The sequence below is a fragment of the Astyanax mexicanus genome, chromosome 4 (genome assembly GCF_023375975.1).
Source record: "Astyanax mexicanus isolate ESR-SI-001 chromosome 4, AstMex3_surface, whole genome shotgun sequence".
NCBI classification, from domain to species: Eukaryota; Metazoa; Chordata; class Actinopteri; order Characiformes; family Acestrorhamphidae; genus Astyanax; species Astyanax mexicanus.
Window position 1 is genome coordinate 4,429,871 of NC_064411.1, and position 23,947 is coordinate 4,453,817.

At 35.4% G+C, this 23,947-nt stretch overlaps 3 protein-coding genes across 4 annotated transcripts in view; 2 read left to right on the forward strand and 1 right to left on the reverse strand.

The window, feature by feature from the left end:
• The window catches only part of LOC125801290 (zinc finger protein 239-like), a 311,844-nt gene that overhangs the window by 269,809 nt on the left and 18,088 nt on the right, over positions 1-23,947 (forward strand). The gene's annotated exons all lie outside the window — the stretch shown is intronic.
• Positions 1-23,947, forward strand: part of LOC125801376 (zinc finger protein 239-like) — a 311,842-nt gene that overhangs the window by 269,807 nt on the left and 18,088 nt on the right. The window lies entirely within an intron of this gene.
• On the reverse strand, positions 7,741-12,295 carry LOC111189336 (uncharacterized). The gene is made up of 7 exons (XM_049477666.1): positions 11,849-12,295; positions 11,679-11,756; positions 11,355-11,519; positions 10,095-10,302; positions 9,851-9,889; positions 9,554-9,598; positions 7,741-8,129 (listed from the first exon to the last, which is right to left on the reverse strand). The coding sequence occupies exons 1-7, from the start codon at positions 12,202-12,204 to the stop codon at positions 7,836-7,838; spliced, it is 1,185 nt and encodes a 394-aa protein (XP_049333623.1). The 5' UTR covers positions 12,205-12,295; the 3' UTR covers positions 7,741-7,835.

Sequence of the window (23,947 nt, forward strand, 5' to 3'; positions counted from 1 at the left end):
TGTGTGCCTTATTTAAATTCATGCCTATTACAAAACTGCTAGTATTGTATGACCATCTGAATATAAAAAATCCGTTTTAATTACACTTTATTGAATCAATGTATGACGTATAAAGTTTTGATAACTTCAAAATGGAGTATAAACTGCATTATTAGTTTATCACTGAAATATTTCATTCAGACACATAACTGTGAAACAATCTACACAGCACAAAGTACTCTGCAAAGCATGTACAGTTATAAAAAGGTAATTTATTTAAAATAATATTTTTTACACACAGATATATTATGCCGGCCTTAGTCACAACGCAAAGGCTGAGGTTCCTTTCTCAAAGATGTTTAATGCAGAAAGAGTACAACACCAACGTCAATACCGTAGAACTAAAAGTAAAAGAGTGCATAACATGGAGTACATCAGTTTCATATAAAATCAAATCAAATTTATTTGTATAGCGCTTTTTCCAGCTGATGTTGGCACAAAGCAGCTTTACAGAAACATGATTACAGGACAAAGAATTAGGCAAAATATTAAACATAGAAAATACAAAATACAGAACCCCCAGTGAGCGCGGAGGCAAGGAAAAACTTCCTCAGAGCTGCAGGAGGAGGAAGAAACCTCGGGAGGACCAAGACTCACATATAAGGGGGGACCATCCTACCACTGGTCAAACAGCTTTTAAACTAATAAAAAAAAACGTATTGTATACATCCATACAGGTTTTATATATTCAGGAGTATAGCAGCGCCACTAATGGAAGCAGTTAGAGTTCATGGAATCTTGGATGTAATCTGTAGTAGAGAGTAAGATGGATAATGAGCAGCTGATCTGTAGTGGGTGATGGAGAAGAGATGACTTCAGAAACTTCAATCTGTCTGGGGAACAGGGGACAGGAGAGCCTGAGGGTCCAACATCCCTCGGTATCGGGTCAGACAGGTGGGCAGTCAGTAACTCGGAAGAAAGCAGAGAGATGGAATTAGTTTTAACTGAATTTATATAAAACAGAGAATATAAAATATTTTCAGAGTGTGGCAAACTATTGACACTGGCAGATCAGAATATAACTGGAAGACATATCATTTATCCTCACAAACTGATAACGATCGGTTAAGTATGATTTAAACCATGATAAGGTCAGGTTACTTTACAGGTAAGAGCAAAGTTGTTGGGCCACAGCTTTTTCAAAAATTTTAGAAATCAATGTAGCTCGTGGATGTATGTATATTATGACTAATATGTAATTTAAGTGAAATAAGGTAATGATCTGAAATTGCAGAGGTTTGAGAACGAATATTCAGTTCATCTACCTCTTTTACCTCCTCTACCGGACAATCTCGGATTGTGTATATAATTATAGCCTGCAGGGGTGGCTTCATTTAATTCTTCATATTCATATTCATATTCATCAATCCAGGTTTCTGTCAGGCACAGAACATCGAAGTTCTGATCAGTGATCATTTCATTCACTATAACTGCTTTTGAATTTAGAGATCTGATATTAAGTAAACCAATCTTTAGGTTTGAAGTGTTAGTGCTACAGTCTGGATAAGATTTTTTAATATAGGTTAAGTTATTTAGATTAACTGAGTTTTTCAACGTTTTTGTCTGACTCGGGGGACAGACACAGTCTGAATACACTGGTATCTTGGTAACGTCTCTTTGCAGCTCACAGACTGTTGGTTAAGCCTCTCTGTTTGCGGCCTGGTCCCGGCTCTGGATTGTCAGCAGCTTCTAACAGTACTCTGCCAACTAGCTAAAAGATTATTTGCTATGCTGCATCAAAGTAAGGCAGCACCCTCCCGCCTGGGGTGGACACCATCCCTACCTAAAAGACAAGGCTTGCCTTCAAACTGTAGCCAGTTATCTATAAAGCTCACATTATTTTCTGCACACCACTTGGACATCCAGCGGTTCAGTGAAGAAAGCCTGCTGTAAGCTTCATCACCACGCCTCATTGGGATGGGGCCAGAGCAGATTACCTCCTCGGACAGCGTCTCGGACACCTCACTACTACAACCCAGAATCCAAAATCCATTGGAGCGGATTTCGTTTATGGTCATGGCTCGTCTTTGATGATGCACCTTTTCGAGGAAAAGCTTTATGAGTAGGTGTGACACATGGTGCCCTTTTGGAAGAATGGCGGGATGTTTGACATGAGGATGAAGTGCTGATTGGTTCAGTCTTCCTATGACCCTTATAATCATTGTCATCAGTAAACGGATTTAACCTATAGAACCTTGTAGACTGGTTCACATTCACATCTTTCTTTTGTTTCAAAGACTTGTGGTATGAACTTTCTCCGTACCCCAACACGCTAGCATATGATGCAGCTCATAGCGTAGAATACTGCATTTGCCAAACCATCATCAAAATTACATTTTATAAACGTCATCGTAGATTCAGCAAACTTTCTTCGCCTTGTGCAGCAAGATGTTTATGCCCGAAGTTTGCAGATCCAGGAGAGAGATCAGAACAGGTGAACCTTTATGCGAAACACTGATGGTGATGTTTCCATGTTATTGTTTTCCCACCACAGGAACCCAAGATAGTCTTGATCCTTTGGAGCAACATGGAATTGATGGAACATACGTTCCACATCATACATGATGGCTACTTGTCCTTTCCGAATACGACACAAGACTTCTACCAGAGTATTTGTGAGGTCAGAGCCAGTCAGTAGATGCTCATTAAGAGATGTATTCTGAAATCTTCTATTTCATGAAGGCCATGTAATCCTCACAGTACTTTTCATCCTTTTTTAGCCGTTTCTCCAGACATTTGAATCGATGTTCTGCATAAGCTCTGTTATTTGGCAAACTCGGTCTCTCTTCTTTAAAAGGCAATGGCATTTCAAAGTGACCATCCGCTTTTTGTTTGATGCCTTTCCTTAACTTTGCCAAAAAACATTGATCATCCTGTGACATTGTGACTTCTTCACTATCCTTTTCTATAAAATCTGACTCAAAGACCTTCATTATGTATGCTGGCATGACTATTTCCTTGACTTTGTTTCTACACACAAAGTAGACTTCAGATATACCTTTGCAAGATGGCCAACAGCTGGTAGGATCTGCCACATGATGATTCGATGACTAACTCTGATTTTGTCTTCATAGTAATTATCAGAAGTGTTGCAGCCAATGATGATCCAACCCAACACAGATTTTTGTGCAAATGGTTGACTTTCTTCACCACTAAGAACTTCTCTGGGAAGTAATGCCAGAGGACAATTATAGCCAGTTAACAATCCTACCTCGCAGTCAAGTTTAGGAGACATTTTATCTACAAGGTGTTCCAAGTGGGGCCAGTTCTTTGCAATTTCACAGGAGGGAATGTGAGATCTATTTGTGGGTATGTAGCTTCTGGTATAGATTGTAGGAAGGTTGATTTTCATGTCAGACCTGATGCCTCTTACTTGAAGTCCATTCAGCTTGTGGCTGGTCACAATCATGATTTTGGATGTTATTGTGGAAATCTTGAGCCTAACAGGTTCTTTTTTGCATTCAGTGATTTTGTTATGTCCTCCAAGATGAAAGTAGTGTCGCTCTGAGTGTCAAGCAAAGCATACACTAAAATCTCTTTCTCTGGTTCTGCTAGAGGTGACACATATACTGGAATGATTGATGAAGTATAAGAATTGTTTATTTCTTGAACAACTCAGTTTGCATCATTTTTTCTGTTGCATCTTGCATAAATGTTTCCATCTGTATGTTCTTGGTTTTCCCTTGACTGCTCTTGATTTTTACATTGTTCTTTGTTCCTTGTTCTTTGTACTTGATCGCATTTTTCTCTATCTTGATGTAGGCATGTTGGGTGAAGCCTTTCACATTTGTCACATACACTTCTAGAAGTGCAGTTTTTGGAGTTATGACCACTGTTAAGGCAGCCGAAGCACAACTTCTCTAACTGCACAAACTTCACCCTCTCTTCAACTGGTCTTTCCATAAGTCTGCGACATTTGTGAGGCGTGTGGCCACGTTGGTAGGTTCTTACATTCAATTAATGTCTGAAAAGACAGCTTCCAGTCATTATATCTAAGAGGGTCTCCTGAAAAAACACAGGGTTCTGAAATAGGAATCCTGTTGCTGTGATTGCCTCTGCAAGGGTTTTCACAAGGTCATTAGATGTTTCATGAAGTAAATAGTGATGTTGAGGGACAGATGCTTGAGTGCATGGAGCTTGTTGACAAACATTAAAGGGTAGGTTTAAAGTATCTGACACTCCAGTGGGCATCAATGGCTGAAAAAGAAAAACAGGATTGTTGTATTGAGCAGTGTAACCCTTTTTCCTTGTTGAAAAAGAGGAGTAGTATTAAAATGAAAAGAATATTCAATATACCACTTTTGCCTGCTAGTGGTCTAAGAGAGGGGTCCATCTCTTGAAGCATTAAAGGTTAGATGGATAAAGATAACAAAAAATATACATTACACCAGCAGGATAACAAGGAAGTGACTTACACAGACATATCTTGGGTAAAATAAATGTAAACTTGTATAAAAAATAACTGAACTGTAATGTTTGACGGTTTAGTGTACAAATCTTTTTAAGTACTAAACAAAATTTAAATATTAAAAATACATTAATTAAATGGGTCCAAAATTCATAAAATTTTGGTCAAAAATGTTATTCTTATTGCAAACACATATATATATATTTAACCTTTTGAAAAAAAAACCTGTTTTGTATCACTACCCTTCTTATGTGCAACATGAGTCAAAAATGACCCGCATTCATTTTCTATGGTAAGTCATGTATGGCTGAGTGTTTCTATGATACATATTAGCAATAAATTAATTCAGTCATTCAATATCCACAGGATTCCTCAATTAACTTGTTTTAAATCATAGTACACCCTTATTTTTTTTTTCCTTTTTTACGTTTTGAATAAAACGTTTTTTGGTATCACTACTCCTCTAATGCACAAATGGGTCAAAAATGACCCACATTTGTTTTCTATGGAACTTCAAGTATGGCTGAGTGTTTCTTTAGCACAAATCTTCATTTTTATTTTCCTTTATTACTTTATGAATAAGCTTTTGTATTTATACATCAGATTTACACATACGGGTCAGACATGACCCATATTTACTATTTCACAGCTCAGCACAGATCTAGTCTCACAACTCTGTACTGTTTTCCAATAACATTACCTTATAAAATATGTGATATCTGTAGTAAAAGATAACTGTACATAATATTAAATAGGTTTAGGTTACCTTGAGAGTGAGTACATTACCTGTTAGAAAGTTATAAGTAATTATTATTAGCTATTAGCTGTTCATATTCTATTTTAGTTATTTAAATCTACTGTACTTATTTAACTATTGTACTAGCTTAGCTAAGTACATTGGTAGGCCTTTTAGCAAAAATGGTATTTTTGTGATAATGATATTCCTAGGGACAATAACATGAAGTATTTAATTTATTTAAAGAATAAACTCCTTAAACCAAATAAATAGTAAAGGTTTATATAGTACAACAATTTCAAACATTCAGTAGACACATAAAACTGTAAACCATTTGTAGAGTTTATAAATAAATGACCAAGATTCTGACTTTTATACACAGATATATACAGTCATGGCCGAAAGTGTTTGCACCCCTTAATTTTTTCCAGTAAATGAAGTATTTCTCCCAGGAAATTACTGCATTTACACATGTTTTGTTATACACGTGTTTATGTTGTTTGTGTGTATTAGGACAACACAAAAACAGAGGGGGGGGGGGGAGGCAAATTTGACATAATTTTACACAAAATTAAAAAATTGGGCCAGACACAATTATTGGCACCTTTCCAAAATTGAGGGTAAATAACTTTGTTTCAAGCATGTGATGCTCATTCAAACTCACCTGTGATAAGTAACAGGTGTGGGCAATTTAAAAATCACACCTGAAACCAGATAAAAAAGAGAGAAGTTGACTCAATAGGTCATGGGTCTTCCAGCAGGACAATGACCCCAAACATACTTCAAAAAGCACCCAAAAATGGATGGAAACAAAGCGCTGGAGAGTTCTAAAGTGGCCAGCAATGAGTCTGGATCTAAATCTCATTAAATACCTGTGGAGATATCTTAAAATTGCTGTTGGGAGAAGGCACCCTTCAAATATGAGAGACTTGGAGCAGTTTGCAAAAGAAGAGTGGTTCCAAATTCCAGTTGAAAGGTGTAAGAAGCTTGTTGATGGTTATAGGAAGCGATTGATTTCAGATATTTTTTCCAAAGGTTATGCAAACAAATATTAAATTGAGGGTGCCAATAATTTTTTCCAAGCTTTGTGTAAAATTATGTCAAATTTGCCTTTTTTCCCCTCTGTTTTTTGTGTTGTTCTAATACACACAAACAACATAAACATGTATATAAAAAAACATGTAATTTCAATAATTTTCTGGGAGAAACACTTCATTTGCTGGAAAGAATTCAGGGCTGCCAACACTTTCGGCCATGACTATAACAATAATAATAATAATAATAATAATAATAATAATAATAATAATAATAATAATAATAAATAAAATGCTTTGAAAGAAAAAGGAATACCCTGTATCACAATTTAGATTTTTTAAGTTATCTACTTTTCTAAATAAAAGCACCAATGTAATTATCTAAGTACAGTACTTATAACTAAAAGTTATGCAGTAGATTTAGCTAACTAATACAGAGTACTCAACAGCTAGGTAATAATAATTGCTGGTAACATTATATTTACAATGCTTCAATTAAACCCTGCCTATGGTGTCTGCATTTGGGTCTACCCACTTAACCACCCTGTAAACTACCCTGTGTGTGTGTGTGTGTGTGTGTGTGTCACAATAAGAAACATGCTGCAAATACTAAATAATTATTAAATGTCATCAGAAATTTTCTAAAGTTATGTTAAAATAATTAATAGCAGCACTGAGTTGTGAGACAAGAGCTGTGCTGAGCAGTGCTGAGCTGTGAAATAGAAAATTTGGATTGTGTCTGACCTCTGTGTGTAAAACTGATGTTAAAACAGGAAAGCGTCTTCATAAAGTAATGTTTTTAAATTTAGTGCTAAAGAAAACCTCAGCCAGACATGACTCATAACAGAAAATGAATGTGGGTCCTTATTGACCCATGTTGTGCATTATTGCGGTAGTGATAAAAAATAGGTATTTTGTTCAAAAAAGGAAAAAAATATATAAAATAAGGATGCACTATGATTATAAACATGTTAATTGAGAAATACAGGGGTTGGACAATGAAACTGAAACACCTGTCATTTTAGTGTTGGAGGTTTCATGACTAAATTGGAGCAGCCTGGTGTTCAATCTTCATTAATTGCACCAGTAAGAGCAGAGTGTGAAGGTTCAATTATCAGAGTAAGAGCACAGTTTTACTCTAAATATTGCAATGCAAACAACATTATGTGTGACATACCAGAGTTCTAAAGAGGACAAATTGTTAAATTGGGTTTTGTCCCAATTTGGGTAATGTCAGCATAACACCAAGAAGCACCAACCACATCCAACAGGATTAACTGTGGATACTGTAAGAGGAAGCTGTCTGAAAGGGATGTTCGGGTGCTAACCAAATCAAATCACACAGAATTCAATGTGCACCTCAACTCTCCTGTTTCCACCAGAACTGTCCGTAACCACAATAAATTATTGTGCTCTACAACCAGGTGTTTCAGCTTCATTGTCCAACCCCTGTACATTGGATACTGGATACTAAGATATATCATAGAAAAATAACACTAATCCATACATTAAGTTCCATAGAAAACAATGGGTCATTTTTGACCCATGTTGTGCATTAGAGTGGGTGTGCATATGTTGCGCATCAAAGGGTAAATAAGAAAAAAAAAACACTCTTGCTTCAACTTGACTGTGACATGCAAAAAACTCGCAGATTTCTCTTGTCCACAATTTCTGACAGGAGAGTTTTCATATCCTGTGCATCATTGCAAATAAATGTGAAAGGATATATCATTTCCTCTTTTTTGTCAGGATCTGTCTCAATGCTGAGGGAATTCAACTGCTCCAGTGCAGATTCAGCTTCTTCCTTTTCCATTGTAAGAAACTGTGGTGCAATAACAGCAGAATTGAACAGCTTTGCGTGGTCTTTCACCCATTTGTGGACTTTTGGCATGTCATGGATGATTTTGTTTTCCTGTTAAAAAAAATGGAAGTATTCTATGCATTTGCATTTAAAAAACAATTAAACTACTTTGTAAACTTTGTACAGTTGTGTTGTTTCTGTGTGCATTATAATATCATTATATTTAAATAAATAAAAACACCAAATAAGTTTTTAATATTAGTATAAGAAAAGCTCTGCTATTACAATTGCCAAATTACCGTATTTTTCGGACTATAAGGCGCACTTAAAAACTTTTAATTTTCACAAAAATTGACAGTGCGTCTTATAATACGGTGCGCCTTTTGTATGGATTTTACCCGTCAGGTTGTAAGGAGCAGTAAACACACACTCCGTGCAGCGTTATAGAGAGTTTCAGTGCTATACAGAGTCCAGAGCCGTGCAGCTCCGAGGCTGAGCAGCAATAGCATTAGCTAGCTTATTCACTGTTCAGAGATCAGTATTATCTAAATTATCTAAAGTAAACACACACTCCGTGCAGAGCCGTGCAGCTCCGTGGCTGGAGCAGCAATAGCATTAGCTAGCTTATTCACTGTTCAGAGATCAGTATTATCTAAATTATCTAAAGTAAACACACACTCCGTGCAGAGCCGTGCAGCTCCGTGGCTGGAGCAGTAATAGCATTAGCTAGATGCTAACCGCTAAGCTAGCTAGCTTTTTCACTGTTCAGAGATCAGTATTTTCTAAATTTAGTACTTTTAATACTGCTGGAGCAGTATTATTAGAGTTAGATGCTAATCGCTAAGCCTTCACCGTTCAGAGGTGAGTTATCAGCCTGTAAGTCTGTGCTGCTTTGCCTGGCTAGCATTAGCTAGATGCTAAGCGCTAACTCTCTCAGAGGTGAGTTTTATCAGCCTGTAATCTGCTTGTTTACCGTGTTAAAACAAGCTACGGGGGACGAATCGCTAGCTAATATCTCACTGTCTTACCAGAACACGCAGGATTACTCAGTGTAACGCTGTCGTTTAAGTTTGGGTTAACTTTACTAGTTTAGGGGACTAGCTAGCGTGCTAGCGGATAGCTATGCTAACGCTGGTGCAGCAAGCCTTAGTGGACATCTGGAAATCTAAGCTTACTGTAAATAAACTGAAGCACGTTACTCACCCAAATAAACAGTTTTCAGGAGAGGAATCTGTGTAGATTAATATCCAGCACTCGTTTGACTTTGAAAGAGGTAGACTTGTATACTGAGACGCTCCACCGGCAAGACACCCCCCCGTGGGGGAAGGGAAACATGGCGCCACCCCTGTTCACTTTGATATAGGCACCCTTTCTAGTGTCACTTAACGCGCCTTATAATGCGATGTGCCCTATGTATGGAAAAATACCAGAAAATAGGCGTTCTCTGATAGTGCGTCTTATAATACGGTGCGCCTTATAGTCCGAAAAATACGGTAAATGTCTCTATACAAAAATTTTAAAGATTTTAGTGTTACCATGTTTCCAAGGTGTTCCAGTTCAGACTTCTCTCCAGGTCCAGTCTATAGGAAAATGTAAAAATAATAATCATATACTATTATTTGATACACATTCACCATTTCTATTCAGATCATGGCTGACATTATAATTTATTATTAATTTATTAATAATGATTAAATGTTTTTTTTTATTTTAATACAAATTTTAAACATATCTTTACCTTTAATATTTATCAACCAAATTGCAAATATTAAACTTAATAATGCTATGAAGATATTCTAAAAAAAATATGTTTTTATTTTCTTATTTCTTACCATTGTATCTGTGTTTTCGTTTGTATCCTCTGTAATGTCCTGTACCCAAGAGAAAAACAACGCCATTACAATAATACTTGGCAAAATTACCTTATAATTCCCAAACTGCAGTTTATCGTATGTAAAATTAGATAGAGCTCATGTTACATTCATTAACATTTAATTACACCATATTGGCAAAACGAACGAATGTCAGTCTTATTATGCATCAGTGCCTTTTAATTTATTTTTAATAAACAAATACCTTCATTAGCACAATATGCCCTACAGAGCTGCGTTGAGAGAAGACTGTCTTAAAGACTTCAGGTGTAGCAAGTCTGTCTCCACAGCTGGGGTTCTTCATTTCCTCAATGCCATCATAGAAGTGCCAGTCAGATTCAGTGCTGAGCCGATGAAAGCACACAAAATGATTTGCGTCCATCAAATGGTAGGTAACTGCTGCAGTTTCATAGCTGTTAATTAAATAATAAAATAAATCAAATGTAATTTTCTTACGCTGTGTTGCTTCGTTTCATAGACAAGATTTCCATTTGGGGAATGCTTTAAATAGTACAAGGCATATTCATCGGTATAAGGCATATTCCGCCAAATAGGTGCCATTTCTGTAAATGTAAATCCTGTATATTCTGTAAAAATATTATTTTCATTATATATATATATATATATATATATATATATATATATATATATATATATATATATATATATATATATATATATTTATTTATTTATTTATTTTTTTTTTTTACCATTTTGTTCCATAATATTTAAGGTAAAATACACTTTTTAGATGTGTCCCTGGGTTTGTACTCATTCCTGTGAGTGTAACACATTACCCCATCTGAGTAATTTGGAACATTCTACAATAGGAAGTTACATCTACAACAGGACGTGACATTAGCTGATTCTTCTGAAGATCATGGGAAGACCAAAATTAAGTTCCTTCATTAGTTTTTCTGTATATTTTATCTTATTTTAACGATGACTAAGGAGCTCAATCTCAATGCTCTGTCCTGTTACCTTAATTAATTCTTACATATTATTGTTTTTTTTTTAATACTCAAAACATAAAAAGTAGGAGTACCAGTAACAGGAATACGTGCCAGTAACACTTTAATAAATCGCATGATAGTAAATGTCAATGATCAATTTCAGGCATGGGCCTTCTTGATATAATAAAAATGACTTTGCATCGTTTAGAAATATACAAAGTGCATGCATATATAGTGATTTATTTTGCAAAAAAAATGTAAGGAATTAGTGGAATTGCATTTAAACATGCTTTTTAAATTTCACAAGATTTTGTGACAGGAATTTAAAAAATGTAACCATCCACGAGTTTAAAACCTTGTAAAATATTAAGTAAAGCTGTGAGAGATTGACTAATACATATTTTCAGTAGTTCAATATGTGTTTTTATTTTTCAAGAGTTTCAACAAGCAAATGGCACTAATTCAGTGGAATTGACCATAAATATTCTTATAGGTTGCCCGAACATAATTACCTTTGTCCAAGAATCTGCAGGGTTAATGGCAAAGCTGTTGGCTGCATTTTTGGCTCATTTGTGCTCTGCACTGTTGAGTCAATGGCTACCATGATGAATGCTGGTGTACCATTCACAAATTGTCGCGGTGAGGATGTTCTGGTCCCCTTGCAGATCTTAGCTTTGCTGCTAACAAATTGTATTAGTGTTAGGGTTTATATAAACTTACAATTTCAATTGTAATGTATACACGTTAGATAATTCTACATATGTAGTTTTCATACATAATAATTTCTTAGTTTCTTGTCATTTGTCTGTGCATAAACAGCTACTAAAAGGCGTTACCTCTTTCTCTGACATGACATTGACCTGGGACACGACCAATCATCTAGTCTGTGCTGCAGTTCTGAAAGGTCTTCACACCTGTTGATAATTTCATTATTGTCAATATAAAGTGTCACTATATTTGTGTAACAAAAAAGTATCTTTAACAAAAAAAAGCCAAATGTACTCACCACACATCTACAGTCCTGTCAGTTTTTGTGAGAGAAAGGAGTGGACAGTCGTTTGCATCACATTTTAAAATCCACTCAGTCTTCTGCACATAATCGAGACGACTGACAATGAAGTCATTCTCAGTGCCAAAAGTGTCCCATACAGATTTTCCTTTCAAACGTGGAAAGTTTTTCAGCCATGCCAATTTCCCCTGGAACCATTCTTTAGCCGAAAATAGTCGATGGACCTCTAGTAAAGTCTTGAGCCAGTGATCCTTTGATTGTGCCAGTTCAATCTCATTTAGAATGGACACTCTTTTTTTCATGATCAAGTGAAGTATGTACAGAAGGTTGTCTATTGTACATGTATTGACCATTTTTATTGCCTGACGTTCAAGGTTGCCATGTCCTGACCATGGAGGGGAGCTGTAGCTGGTAGTTGGGCTGGATGAGCAGGCCTTTGGTGGATTGTAGTATTTAGATTTTTTTTTTTTTGGTCTTTCTCTTGCGCCATTTTTCTTCTACACTTCCTGGTGCACTTAGAAGACTCTCATTTGGTTCCTTTTTCATACCCCGAATTTTGGTCAGGATAACACCACGCATTCGGCCAGAAACAAACTCGTGCATAACTTGCAGGAAGTCACCAGGTCGTCTGTGAAGTCGATTATGAAGGACAATTCTTTTTGTGGTACGGAACCAGTTTTCAGCTTGAGTATTGGTGTCTCTTGTCTGGCCTAAATGCTTGAGCATGACACCTGTCCAGAGTGGCAGGATTGCCATGTAGGGTTTCAGAATGTCCACTACAGCTGGACACCAATGAGGATTTGATGGAGCACCTGAAACACATTGCTCTTTACTTTCCTTTGTTTCAAAGAAAACATACTCGAACATCTTTGAAAATGGAGACTGTTGAGCAATTGTTTTGGAGGATGGGTTTGCCAAGGTGTTTCCGTCTTCCAACTTTTTGGTTGTCTTCAGTGCAGACTCCACATTGACAGGGACTGCTTGTGACTTGATCATGTTCTGAAGGTCTTTAAGGCTCTCCTGACAGAAGCTTTCCTCTTTTGTGCAGAAAACATCACAAATGTATGTCATCAATGTATGTACCTCTTCTAATGTTGTTGAGTTTTGTAGCAGAGCAAATGAGTACAGGAACAAGTTTTTGGTTGACTTTGAGCACTTCACTTTTGCTACTTTAGTGCACATGAGTTTTATTATGTGTCTAGAACATATGTGAAGAACTGTGAAACTGCAGTCCTGACCTTCACAGACACTTTCGCATCTTTTGAGATAGTCTAGAATGCTGCACTGACAGAAAGCTTGAATTGATGCATGGATAATTGCCCAGCTGTAATCTGTCTCAATTTTTTGGGGTTGCAGGTGAGACTTAAAGATCTCTGACAAAGCAAGATAGCCAGTGGTGTATTGTTGGCGTACTTTGGTCTGATGACAGCATTTCTGCTACTGCAACTGTAGTTCTGGTAGTCGATGTCGTTGGGGTACACAAAGCATAATACAGAATATTGCTGTTGCAGTATTTTGGCTTTGAAACTACTGTACCAGTGGCATCAAGGTAAAGGAAGAGCTTCTTGTTTTTTTGAAGGTTCCTGACAAGCTGAAGTTGAGAAATCAAATACATATGTGTGATGAATGGTGACATTGATGCACACTGTATGTAATGATGTTTGAGGGGTGTGGGTGGTTCCTTCTCATCTTGATTTTGTTGAATTCTCAGACATTCCAGGTAGGGATTACAGTCCAGTCTGTTGTCCAGGTTTTTCTCACTGGATATTTTTTGAATCACTGTCAGTGAAGGCACATCAGTAAGGTTGCCACTAGCAAGCTTTTCCTCTGATGCTGCTGCCAGTTTCTTGGTGTGTAAATGCATGGGTGAAAATTCTCCCAACTCCTGTTTAAGTTTTTGTCTCAGAGGCTTTCTCACATGTCTGCTGAATGTGGTACCTTGTGAATGGTCTATCTGGCCAGACACTTGCACAGTAACCTCAACATCTTCGTTTCCTGCTGGTGCTTCACAAATAGACATCTTATACAAAGCACAACAGGGAAATTTACATTTGGCTTTTCCATGCCAAAAAGGGGAAGACGTTTTTCTGGACATCATCGACTTGACTCGATTATATGTAAAAGACAGCACACAGTTACTGACCTGGCTAATTTTAGAGGACATAATATCTGTCCATCCATCTCCAAGGACACTGTACCCTCTTTTCATGTTTGGCTTTATTTTGCTCCATTCTTCTTTTGATATGGTTACTGTAAATTCAGATGGGCACTCTGGAGATTCTGAAGATACATGCAACATTTCATCTCTTTCTTTTTTTTCTTCTTCATCCAACTCAGTATCTGAAACTGTTATATCGAAAGCCAGTTGTTTCCTTGGCAATGGTTTTCTCTCTTCTTTCTTGGTGGTACATTTGGGACAGAACCATGGGGAAATGCATTCGAGGTCCACTATACTTTTGAAACCAACACCCCAGGGGTGAAACCAGTCCTTGCATTTACTGCATTGTGCATATGGCTCAGATGGGTTGTTTGGCTGTCTGCACAAACAAAATAGCTCCTCTTCAGATTGTGGTGATTGAGGGCTACAATGCACATTCTAAACAGAGAAAAAAGTAAACTAATATATATTATAACCTCTAAACAACATGTCAAACTTACAGAACTGTGTAAAGTGGCCAAAACAATGTTTAAGTTTTACTAATATGCTGTTTGTAATATGTGTAAACCAACATACCTCTTCTAGTATCACTGGTAGCCCCAGGGACTGAACAAAACAAAATCAACATTAGTTTAGGCAAAATATATATGTTTTAAACTGATTGCACTGTGCCACTGATAATAATAGTGTGTTGTTTACAAATAAGAGTTTCTAAATGTAAACATTAATATATACATTGGACTAAAAGTATCCTGATCATTCATACTGTTATTGTTCAGTAAAAGCTTTAGACAAACTGATATGTATTATTATTACTACATTTGTATTACTACATGTTATTACAGATGAAAGTATATATTTTAAATGTATTAATTTTTTTTTTTATTATTATTATTATTAAAATCTTACACTTTGTCATTACTGGATCTAGAGTACACAGCTTCATCCAGAGTTAATATAAAAGTGCATCATCTACCATTACAAAGAGACCAAACTTGTGATGTTTTTGCGGAGGTCCAAGGATCTAGACAAAGAGCTGGAGTTCTTGAACATTGGAGGTCTCCGTGGATCAACACAAAATCAGCAAAAAAATAGTTTTTTAATTTGAATAAAGTAACCATTACACTGTTAAAATTTCTTGATGAGTAGACGAATGGCCGCTACAGTGGTTAGGTAGTGGATTTCAGTCCCATGTGTAGCATGTATTGAAGAGACATGAATACCAATATGTATAGATGCTGTGTTCTCACAATTCTAAAGTAAAAGAGTGCATTCTCATATTGTGCTGAAGTAGTATGTTTTGGTTGGTTGATACTAGTAAAAAAGCGAGGATTTTCTATTGTAGTATCTTGTCACATTACTGGTTTATCTGTAGGTCTCTGTGCTTGGCCGTTGAGGCATGGACCATGAACATAGTGTTATGCTGTGCTTCTGGATCCTTGTTGAGCCAGTATCAGATTGTTGTTTATTGGCTGAATAATAATACATCCTGGCTAAGCCCTATATGTAACTTTAGTTCTTAGATACAGGATTTAACATTTAACCTCCTGTATTATGTCACTAGCAACACCTTAACAACCCTTTCAGGAACCACATAACACCAAAGCAACTACCTGTTACCTAGTTAGCAGGTCCTCAGTTGGCAGCAGCCATCTAATAACACCCTAGCAACTATGTAAAATACCACAGTAACTGTCTGACAGTGCATTTACAACTGTTCTTGATTCATACAAGATATATAAGCACTATAATATTTAGGGAATGCACTAGGGCTGGGTATAAACACGATTTTTCAAAATTTGATTGACTTTTTCTGAATCGATTCAATATTGAGTCAATAAAGAATATTTTAGTTAGAAGTTTTGGTTTGGTGAAGTTTGGTTGAACATGTTGGATATTCATTTTAGTCAGATAATAAGTAAATTTTCAGTGCTACACGGCTGCTATTTTTTTATAAAATCATCTATCATTTCTCACAATCATTTGTAAAATATTTTTAACAGCTCAATGCAAATGTTAAAAATGTGTGAACACAATAATATTGCAAAAGATCCTACCTCTGATGTTTCTGTAAATATCTTCTGAATATAGAGCCTGTTGTTTAATCTATTTGGAACATGCAGAAATATACATAGCTGTCCCCAGAATCCAGATTCAGGCCAGTAAGGATCATGGATGTTGGCTCCATCTGACTGCAGCTGTGATATCCCCTTCTGGATTGACTCTAAAGTCAAGTCTAACAACCTACACTGTTGAAAGTGAGAAAAAAAGTCACATTTGTTGTAACAAACATTAGATAATAAATAGCACTATCAATTCCTTTGTTGCATAAACTTATTTTATTTTAATAATTAATATTTTAATGCAACTTACCTTTCCAAAGACTTTGAACCTGTAATGGAACATATGTAATTTTTAAAGGGACATAGGAAATATACTGACATGCCAACAGTTATATCAGGGACAGCATTATTGATCACAAAAAGTTTATTCAGGGGCACTTCCCTTCCTGTACATGTTTTGAGGTGTATAACCTCACCTGTAGAATGGTGTAAGTGTAGTTGAACACATATTATCAGAGTTCAAGCGAGAGATGGAAGGGATATTTCTTTTTAGAAGTTGTGTAGGTTATTAACATTACTCCATCCACAGTGTGACGTGTAGCGGAAATATATATCATATATGGCTAATATTATCATCCACAGTGAACAGTGCAGTGAGTGGTAATGATTGTGACCAGCAGTGTCTGGCTAGATCTGTCCATGTGAAGAGATAAGCAATTTTGGCTCAAGAACCCACACACACATCTGAGAGGTCAGTGCAGCACTCTTTACCTTCCATAAGACATGACAAAAGTCATGGTACATAACTCTGGTTTCCTTTTTGATGTGTCAGTGTATAAAATTGTGAATTTTGTGTAGTTGTTATTTAATAAATCCAACATAACACATAGAAAGGGTTTCCCACCGTTTGGTCTTTGCATTTAGATTTTTTAATTTTTTTTGGCTTTCCATCAAATATAATTTAAAAAAAGGTCAGTACAGAATTACAGTGTCTTCTTAAATTTACTTGAAATGTGTTCAGGCCATCTTCTTAGAGTTCTTTACAGTACAGTTTTACGAAACTTTCATAAGCAATAAATAAAATAGAGCAGTAGTTCTCAAACTTTTTAGGCCAATGCCCAATGACCAAACTAAAACCTCGAAGTACCACCTACAAGCCATTTTACAGAAACACGTGTAGTTACCACACCCATAGTTATTTATATACAGTAAGATAGTCATGTAATCCACAAATATACATTTCGTCATATCCTTAGCCAATTGTTCTTCACCTGTTGTGTGAAGCTTGCTCGCATAATTAGTTAAGTTATTTGATTAGTTATTGTTTCTGGTTAATACAGTATTCCTACTGAGACTGTCAGAAGGATTTAGACAAAGGAAAATAAACAACATGGGCTACAGTGCTTTTACCTTATTTATCTATTAACTGTTGTGCAGAAACTGTAGTGAACTGTCGGTGACTGTTTGATTGATGTAGGTTATCATGTCTTGAAATGTTTTACTGTAGGACCAATGAATCTGATGTTAATAATGATAAAACTGTAGTTCTGAGAGTAAAGGAGAGTGTACCTTACATTCAGGTTCTAACTAATGTAATGTTAAGAAAATTACAGGTGGAAACTTCATAGATTTCAGTTCTTAATATTTCAGTGCAAGCAGATGTTTTGTCTCAAATAGATTGCTGGTTTTATAGGACTCCAAAATGTTTTTTTTATGCAGACCTAAAAACATTTGTCATAAGTTTGGTATCCAATTAATCCAAAATGATACAGTAATATCACTTGTTACTAATGTTATTAATGGTATGGAATGTGTTTTTCAAGACTGTCTTGGTTTCATTGGATACCAATTTGATTTGCTCGTTTTATAGGACTCCGAAATTTGGTTTATGCATATCCAATTACTCCAAAATTATACAGTAATATCACTTGATACGCATGACATTAATAGTATGGAATTGGTTCTTCAAGGAAAAAAGATTTTTTTTGTTTTTATACAATACCGAATGGACATTTTTGGTATCCAATTACTCCAAAATGATACAGTAATATCACTTCAAACATATACCTGGATACATGAGAATAAAATCTTTAAGAAATTAGTTCTGTGATATGATAATTTGATTTGCTTATTTAATATGACTCCTTATTTAACATTTCCAAAACGTTACACTGTTATACGGATAAGCAGGAGTCTTTCTGGTGTATGTTTGTGGATTAACCCTCGTTAAATCATGTTTATTTAGGTGTAAAACTAGTTTCTGTTCCATGGTCAGTCTCTGCACAAGAAGCCCAAGTCTACACCTCCGGGTGCGCTGTGCACACGGCTAGAGTAAAACACTGTTTAGACACGCACTAGGGTTTCGGTGCAGATGGCGTGACCGCGGTCAAACACGGCGCATCATTCTCGTAATAGTTTATAATGCATGACTGCGAACATCAAATCCAGTAATAATTTAATAAATCTTACCTGTAACGTTTGTCAGACATCCTAAACAGACATCCAAATGGTTTTTATTTTCTTCATCTAAATGGTCAAACAGATAACCTACAGGTCAAACCTAACTGAAATCAGTTGAGCGATGCTACAGAGTACAGTATGTTGCGGTGTAGGGTGACAACACAATTTGCATAATATTCCCATAACACCTTGCACCAATAGTGTAAAAAACATATTAAAGGACTGATTAAAACTTTTAAAAGTATTTTTAATAATGTTCTGCATATGTTTATTTGAAAAGTTTTTTATAGAATTTATATTTATAGTATTAATATGTGTTTAAAACATTATTATGCTGGCACTGAAATCTGACTGACTGGGGGTGTTCCAAATTGAAAATAAATAATCAAGGAACATTTATTCAAGGCAATTAAAACTGCTGGTTGGTTCAATAAAAAAACTTCCACTTATAAATTAGAAATATGTGCACTTAAGTTCTTTTTTTTATCATTTTACTCTTTTTAGTGTTTTTATTTTATTTTTTTTACCTTAAAATAAACTATTAAAATGCTTGCCACAAAAATCTGCCCTCATTTTAAAATGATAGTTAATTATTATTATTATTATTATTATTATTATTATTATTATTATTGTTGTTGTATTAGGAATATATCTGTCATACGTGCATTATTATTTCTCTGACTGAAAGCGTTAGCTCATCAAGTCTTTCAAAAGACGCTGAGGCATATGGGAAATGTAGTGCTTGTAGGCACTTGTCTTGTAGTTCTCCTCTGTACTTTTCAAACAGAAAAAATTAATCAAATGTTGCCTGAGGATAGAAGTACTTTAAAAAAAAATATATAGATTTTCCCCACTGCCAAGATAAAATCCACGTGCCTTGTTTAAACAAAACCTGATTCTGCATTCATTTTAGTATTTCAGTGTTTGTTCATCTACAAAAAAAAAGATAAAAAAGGAAATATTAGATTTTTTTTCTACAAACGAATTAGCCTAGTGAAACTAGATAAAAAATCTGAACAATTATGACTGATACACACAAACCTTTTCTTTGTTACACCGAGTTTAAATGTACATGTTTTTTTTCTTTAAATGACCCTAATAATTTCAACCTTTAGTTCTTTTTAAATAGATTATAATATATAAGTATATACATTATTTATTTATTTCATATCCCAGCATGTAGAGTAAAAATATAAAATGAACAAAACTTTAGCTGGAGAAACAATAGCACATCCCTGTGGGTACAATGCAGATGTTGGTGATCCTGGTGACCATCTAGTATCTCCGCCATCGTTTCTGGGCCAAAAGTTCCTGACTCTCTCACTCACACTCACACACAAAACACAATGAACATCCTCAAAAAAGCTTTTTTCCCTACTTCTGTTTCCAACAGAGATTAAATATAATTGCAGTTACTTCAAAATAATCAAACTAACTAAGATCAACGTGTAAACTTTAAGTAAGCAATATTATTATGCATAGAAATATCAGTAGCATGAACTTATTTGATTTCATCATGTGGAAGTGTAAACCATTAATAAACACACTGCAGTTCTAGTTAAATCTGCATTTTTTATTGACACTTGTAAAGTTTGGTCCTTTAGAAAACCCTGAGTTTCTCACAGGTACATACAATTTTGCGGTGGTGTTCATGTGGATTCATCTTGTAAATTTTGGGGCGGCACAGTGGCAAGAGAGCCTGGGTTCTATTCCAAGCTGGGGTGACCCGGGTCTTTCTGTGTGGAGTTTCCACGTTCTCCCCGTGTCTGCGTGGGGTTTCCTCCGGGTGCTCAGATTTCCTTCCACAGTCCAAAGACAGCACGTCAAGGCCAATTAGGAAGCAGTAGAAATTGCCCCCTAGGTGTGAGTGAATGTGTTTGTGTGTCTGTCCCTGTCTGTCTGCCCTGCGATGGATAGGCAGCCTGTCCAGGGTGTACACTGCCTTCCGTCGATGCCAGCTGGGATAGGCTCCAGCAGTCCCCCATTCGTCTGAAGTCTAGTGGATGTAAGCGAAAAAGGCAAATAGTTGTCACAGACCTGCAAACTTAAAAAACATCAGATTAAATAATGGTAAAGCAATACTTCTTGTAGTTTTGACACTGATGGTATAATATATAAGATAAGACAAGACAAGATAAGGTAATACTTTATTGAAACAAAAATGAGGGAATTTGCAGTGTTGCAGATATATTTTTGTGGCGTCATATTCAACACTGTTTGCCAAGTACAGAGGTTCATAATAAAAAAGATTCTACAGTAATATGACTTGTTGTTCAGGATATTCACAGCATATTAGGTTTACTTTCATAAGGCAATGTAACCTTCAACATAGTATTTGATAATCTGGAATTAGGGCAGCTGGAAATATGCAGAACAGGCAATTTATTCTCCTGACATCTTCTCAAATGCCAAGTTCAGAGGCTCATTATAAAAAAAACTGTACAGTATTTTTTTTTTGTTATAAAGGCTGTTCACAGTTTAATAGGTATAGTTTCATAATTTAGTGTCAAATTTAACAGACTATTTGAGAATCTGGATTTAGGGCATCTGGAAATATGCAGAACAGGCAATTTATTCTCCTTTAATCTTCTCAAATGCCAAGTTCAGAGGGTCATAATAAAAATATTTTTAGCTCTTTAGGCTAATCACAGTCTAATAGGTATATTTTCATAATGTGGTGTCTGATTCAACAGACTATTTGAGAATCTGGATTTAGGGCATCTGGAAATATGCAGAACAGGCAATTTATTCTTCTTTAATCTTCTCAAATGCCAAGTTCAGAGGGTCATAATAAAAAAAACTGTACAGTAATATGTTTTGTTATTTAGGCTAATCACAGTTTAATAGGTATATTTTCATAATGTGGTGTTGATTTCAACAGACTATTTGACAATCTGGAATTAGGGTAACTGGAAATATGCAGAACAGGCAATTTATTCTACTGACATATTCTGAAATGCCAAGTTCAGAGGGTCATAATAATAAACTGTACAGTAATCTTTGTAGTTATTAAAGATTTTCACAGTTTAATATGTAAATTTTCATAATTTGTGTCAAATTTAACAGACTATTTGAATATGTGGATTTAGGGCATCTAGAAATATGCAGAACAGGCAATTTATTCTCCTTTAATCTTCTCAAATGCCAAGTTCAGAGGCTCATAATAAAAAAAACTGTACAGTAAATGTTAAGTTCTTTAGGCTATTCACAGTATACTAGTTATATTTTCATAATGTGGTGTCAAATTCAACAGACTATTTGATAATCTGGAGTTCGGGCAACTGGAAATACCCAGAACAGGCAATGTATTCTCAGTGTAATATGCCCTAAATGCCAAACTCGTTTTGCTCGGCTCAACCCTGCTCTCTACTGGCGAATAATTGGTACTTCGACTTTTTAAGGTGGACCGGAAAATCCGAATAAGACACTGGCGAATAAGACGCCAACTTCAGCCTCGTCACACATATGCCCTCAGCGGAAAACCAATTGTGGCCCCAAATTTTTAGAACTGTGCAATATTGAACAGAGAACACTTTTCAAGAAAGATAATTTAAAGCTGTGCTATTGGCACTTTGACATTTTTTGCAACTGGCTGTAAAACAATTATATAAATAACACAATTTAAAGTGTATAGTAAATTAATAAATTTATTACAAAGTATCATGTATAAAATATAAACAACACACAACAGTATTTAAGTAAATTAAATCCCAAATTTATATTTTAGCATGTAGATAAACATGTACTCCATAAATATCTCCATTTGCAAAAACAGAATTTATAATAAACGGTATGATATAAATATCAAACATAATACAAAATAACAAAGAATTATACAACTTAAATTAAAAAAAAAAAAAAAATATATATATATATATATATAAACATCAATAAAAACAGCAAATCATATTCTTGAATAAATACTTAAATGCACTAGACTGATGTAGTAGATGAATAATAAACTGATACTATTATTGCTACTGGAACAAAGCCTCTGGGGTGGGTTTCCCGAAAACGAACAACCTTAGCGAATAACGAACGAACTAACGAATGACGTGAGTAAAGAACGAGCCAGTTCTGCGAGTGTTTCCCAAAGAGCTTCGCAACGTGAAAATTAACAAAGGAGGTTAAAGAACGTCTTTTTTGACTCCTCCCCCGAAACAGCGCGCTCAATCGATCCACACATATCGATTATTATGCAGTATTTATTCAGTATTACACCCTAAAAATGTAAAAAAGTGTTGTAATCATCAATATTATACATATTTTGAAATTTAAATTACAAAAGGATGTACTTTGGCATTAATAAAATACTCCTACAGATACATATGGCTAAATAAATAAGTCACATGTTTATATATAAATGTTTAATAAACATTAAACTTTTTTAAAAACTATTATTGTTAATATACATATATATTATATTAATAGATATTGTACTAATATTATTAATAGTAATATTGATAATAATATTAATTTATTATTATTATAATTATTAATAATATAAAAATAATATAATAATATAAAAATAATTATTGTTCCGGTGTGTGTGTGTGTGTGTGTATATATATATATATATATATATATATATATATATATATATATATATATATATATATATATATATTGTTGTAAAAAGAAAATGAAAGATGGGTTACCCCCATCCACCATCCGGGGTACAACTCCCCTGCGTGTTCGTTTTGATGGAGAGAGTCGCAGACAGGTGGAGTGGAGTTGAAAGCAAATCAAGTATTTATTACAAAATACTGAATTCAGGAGAACCAATACATACAAGACAGTTAGCAGCCATCAAATAGTAAAAGTTCTGACCCCCCTCTGATCTGACTCCATGTTTATACCCCAAATGACGTGAAACCTGCTGATGAGGCGTTGCTAAAATCATCTCATGTTAGTATGCATAATTTCACGTGTTAGTAATCCGTTTCACGTGTCTGACCGGACCACTAGTGCTTGGCCTTGACTGTGTCCAGCCAGAACTGAACATTGTGGCATTATCTGTGTGTGTGTGCGTCACTCCCCGCTTTGAAGAGCTGCAGGTTTAGGGAGGCACCCACACACAGAGAAGGCCGCTTTGGTCTAAGAGCCTCCTCTGTATCAATTTAGTTCATACAGAGTGCACCAGTCGATGATTGATGGCCGTTAGTTAGGATCATGCAGTGACCAAAATGCCTTAAGCATGAGCTACACCAGTCACACAATGGATTTCTTATGTTATATGTTAATGTGTTAGTGGCGCGTGGTTAGTCCACCATACAATAGATCCTATGTGTTAGTAAATGCCTTATGTATCATGTGGGTTAGTTTGTCATATAATAAAGTCTGTGTTAGTTACATGCCTGATCAAGCAAAGTTTAACTATATGTGTAAAGAATATATATTGTGAGTATTGGTTAA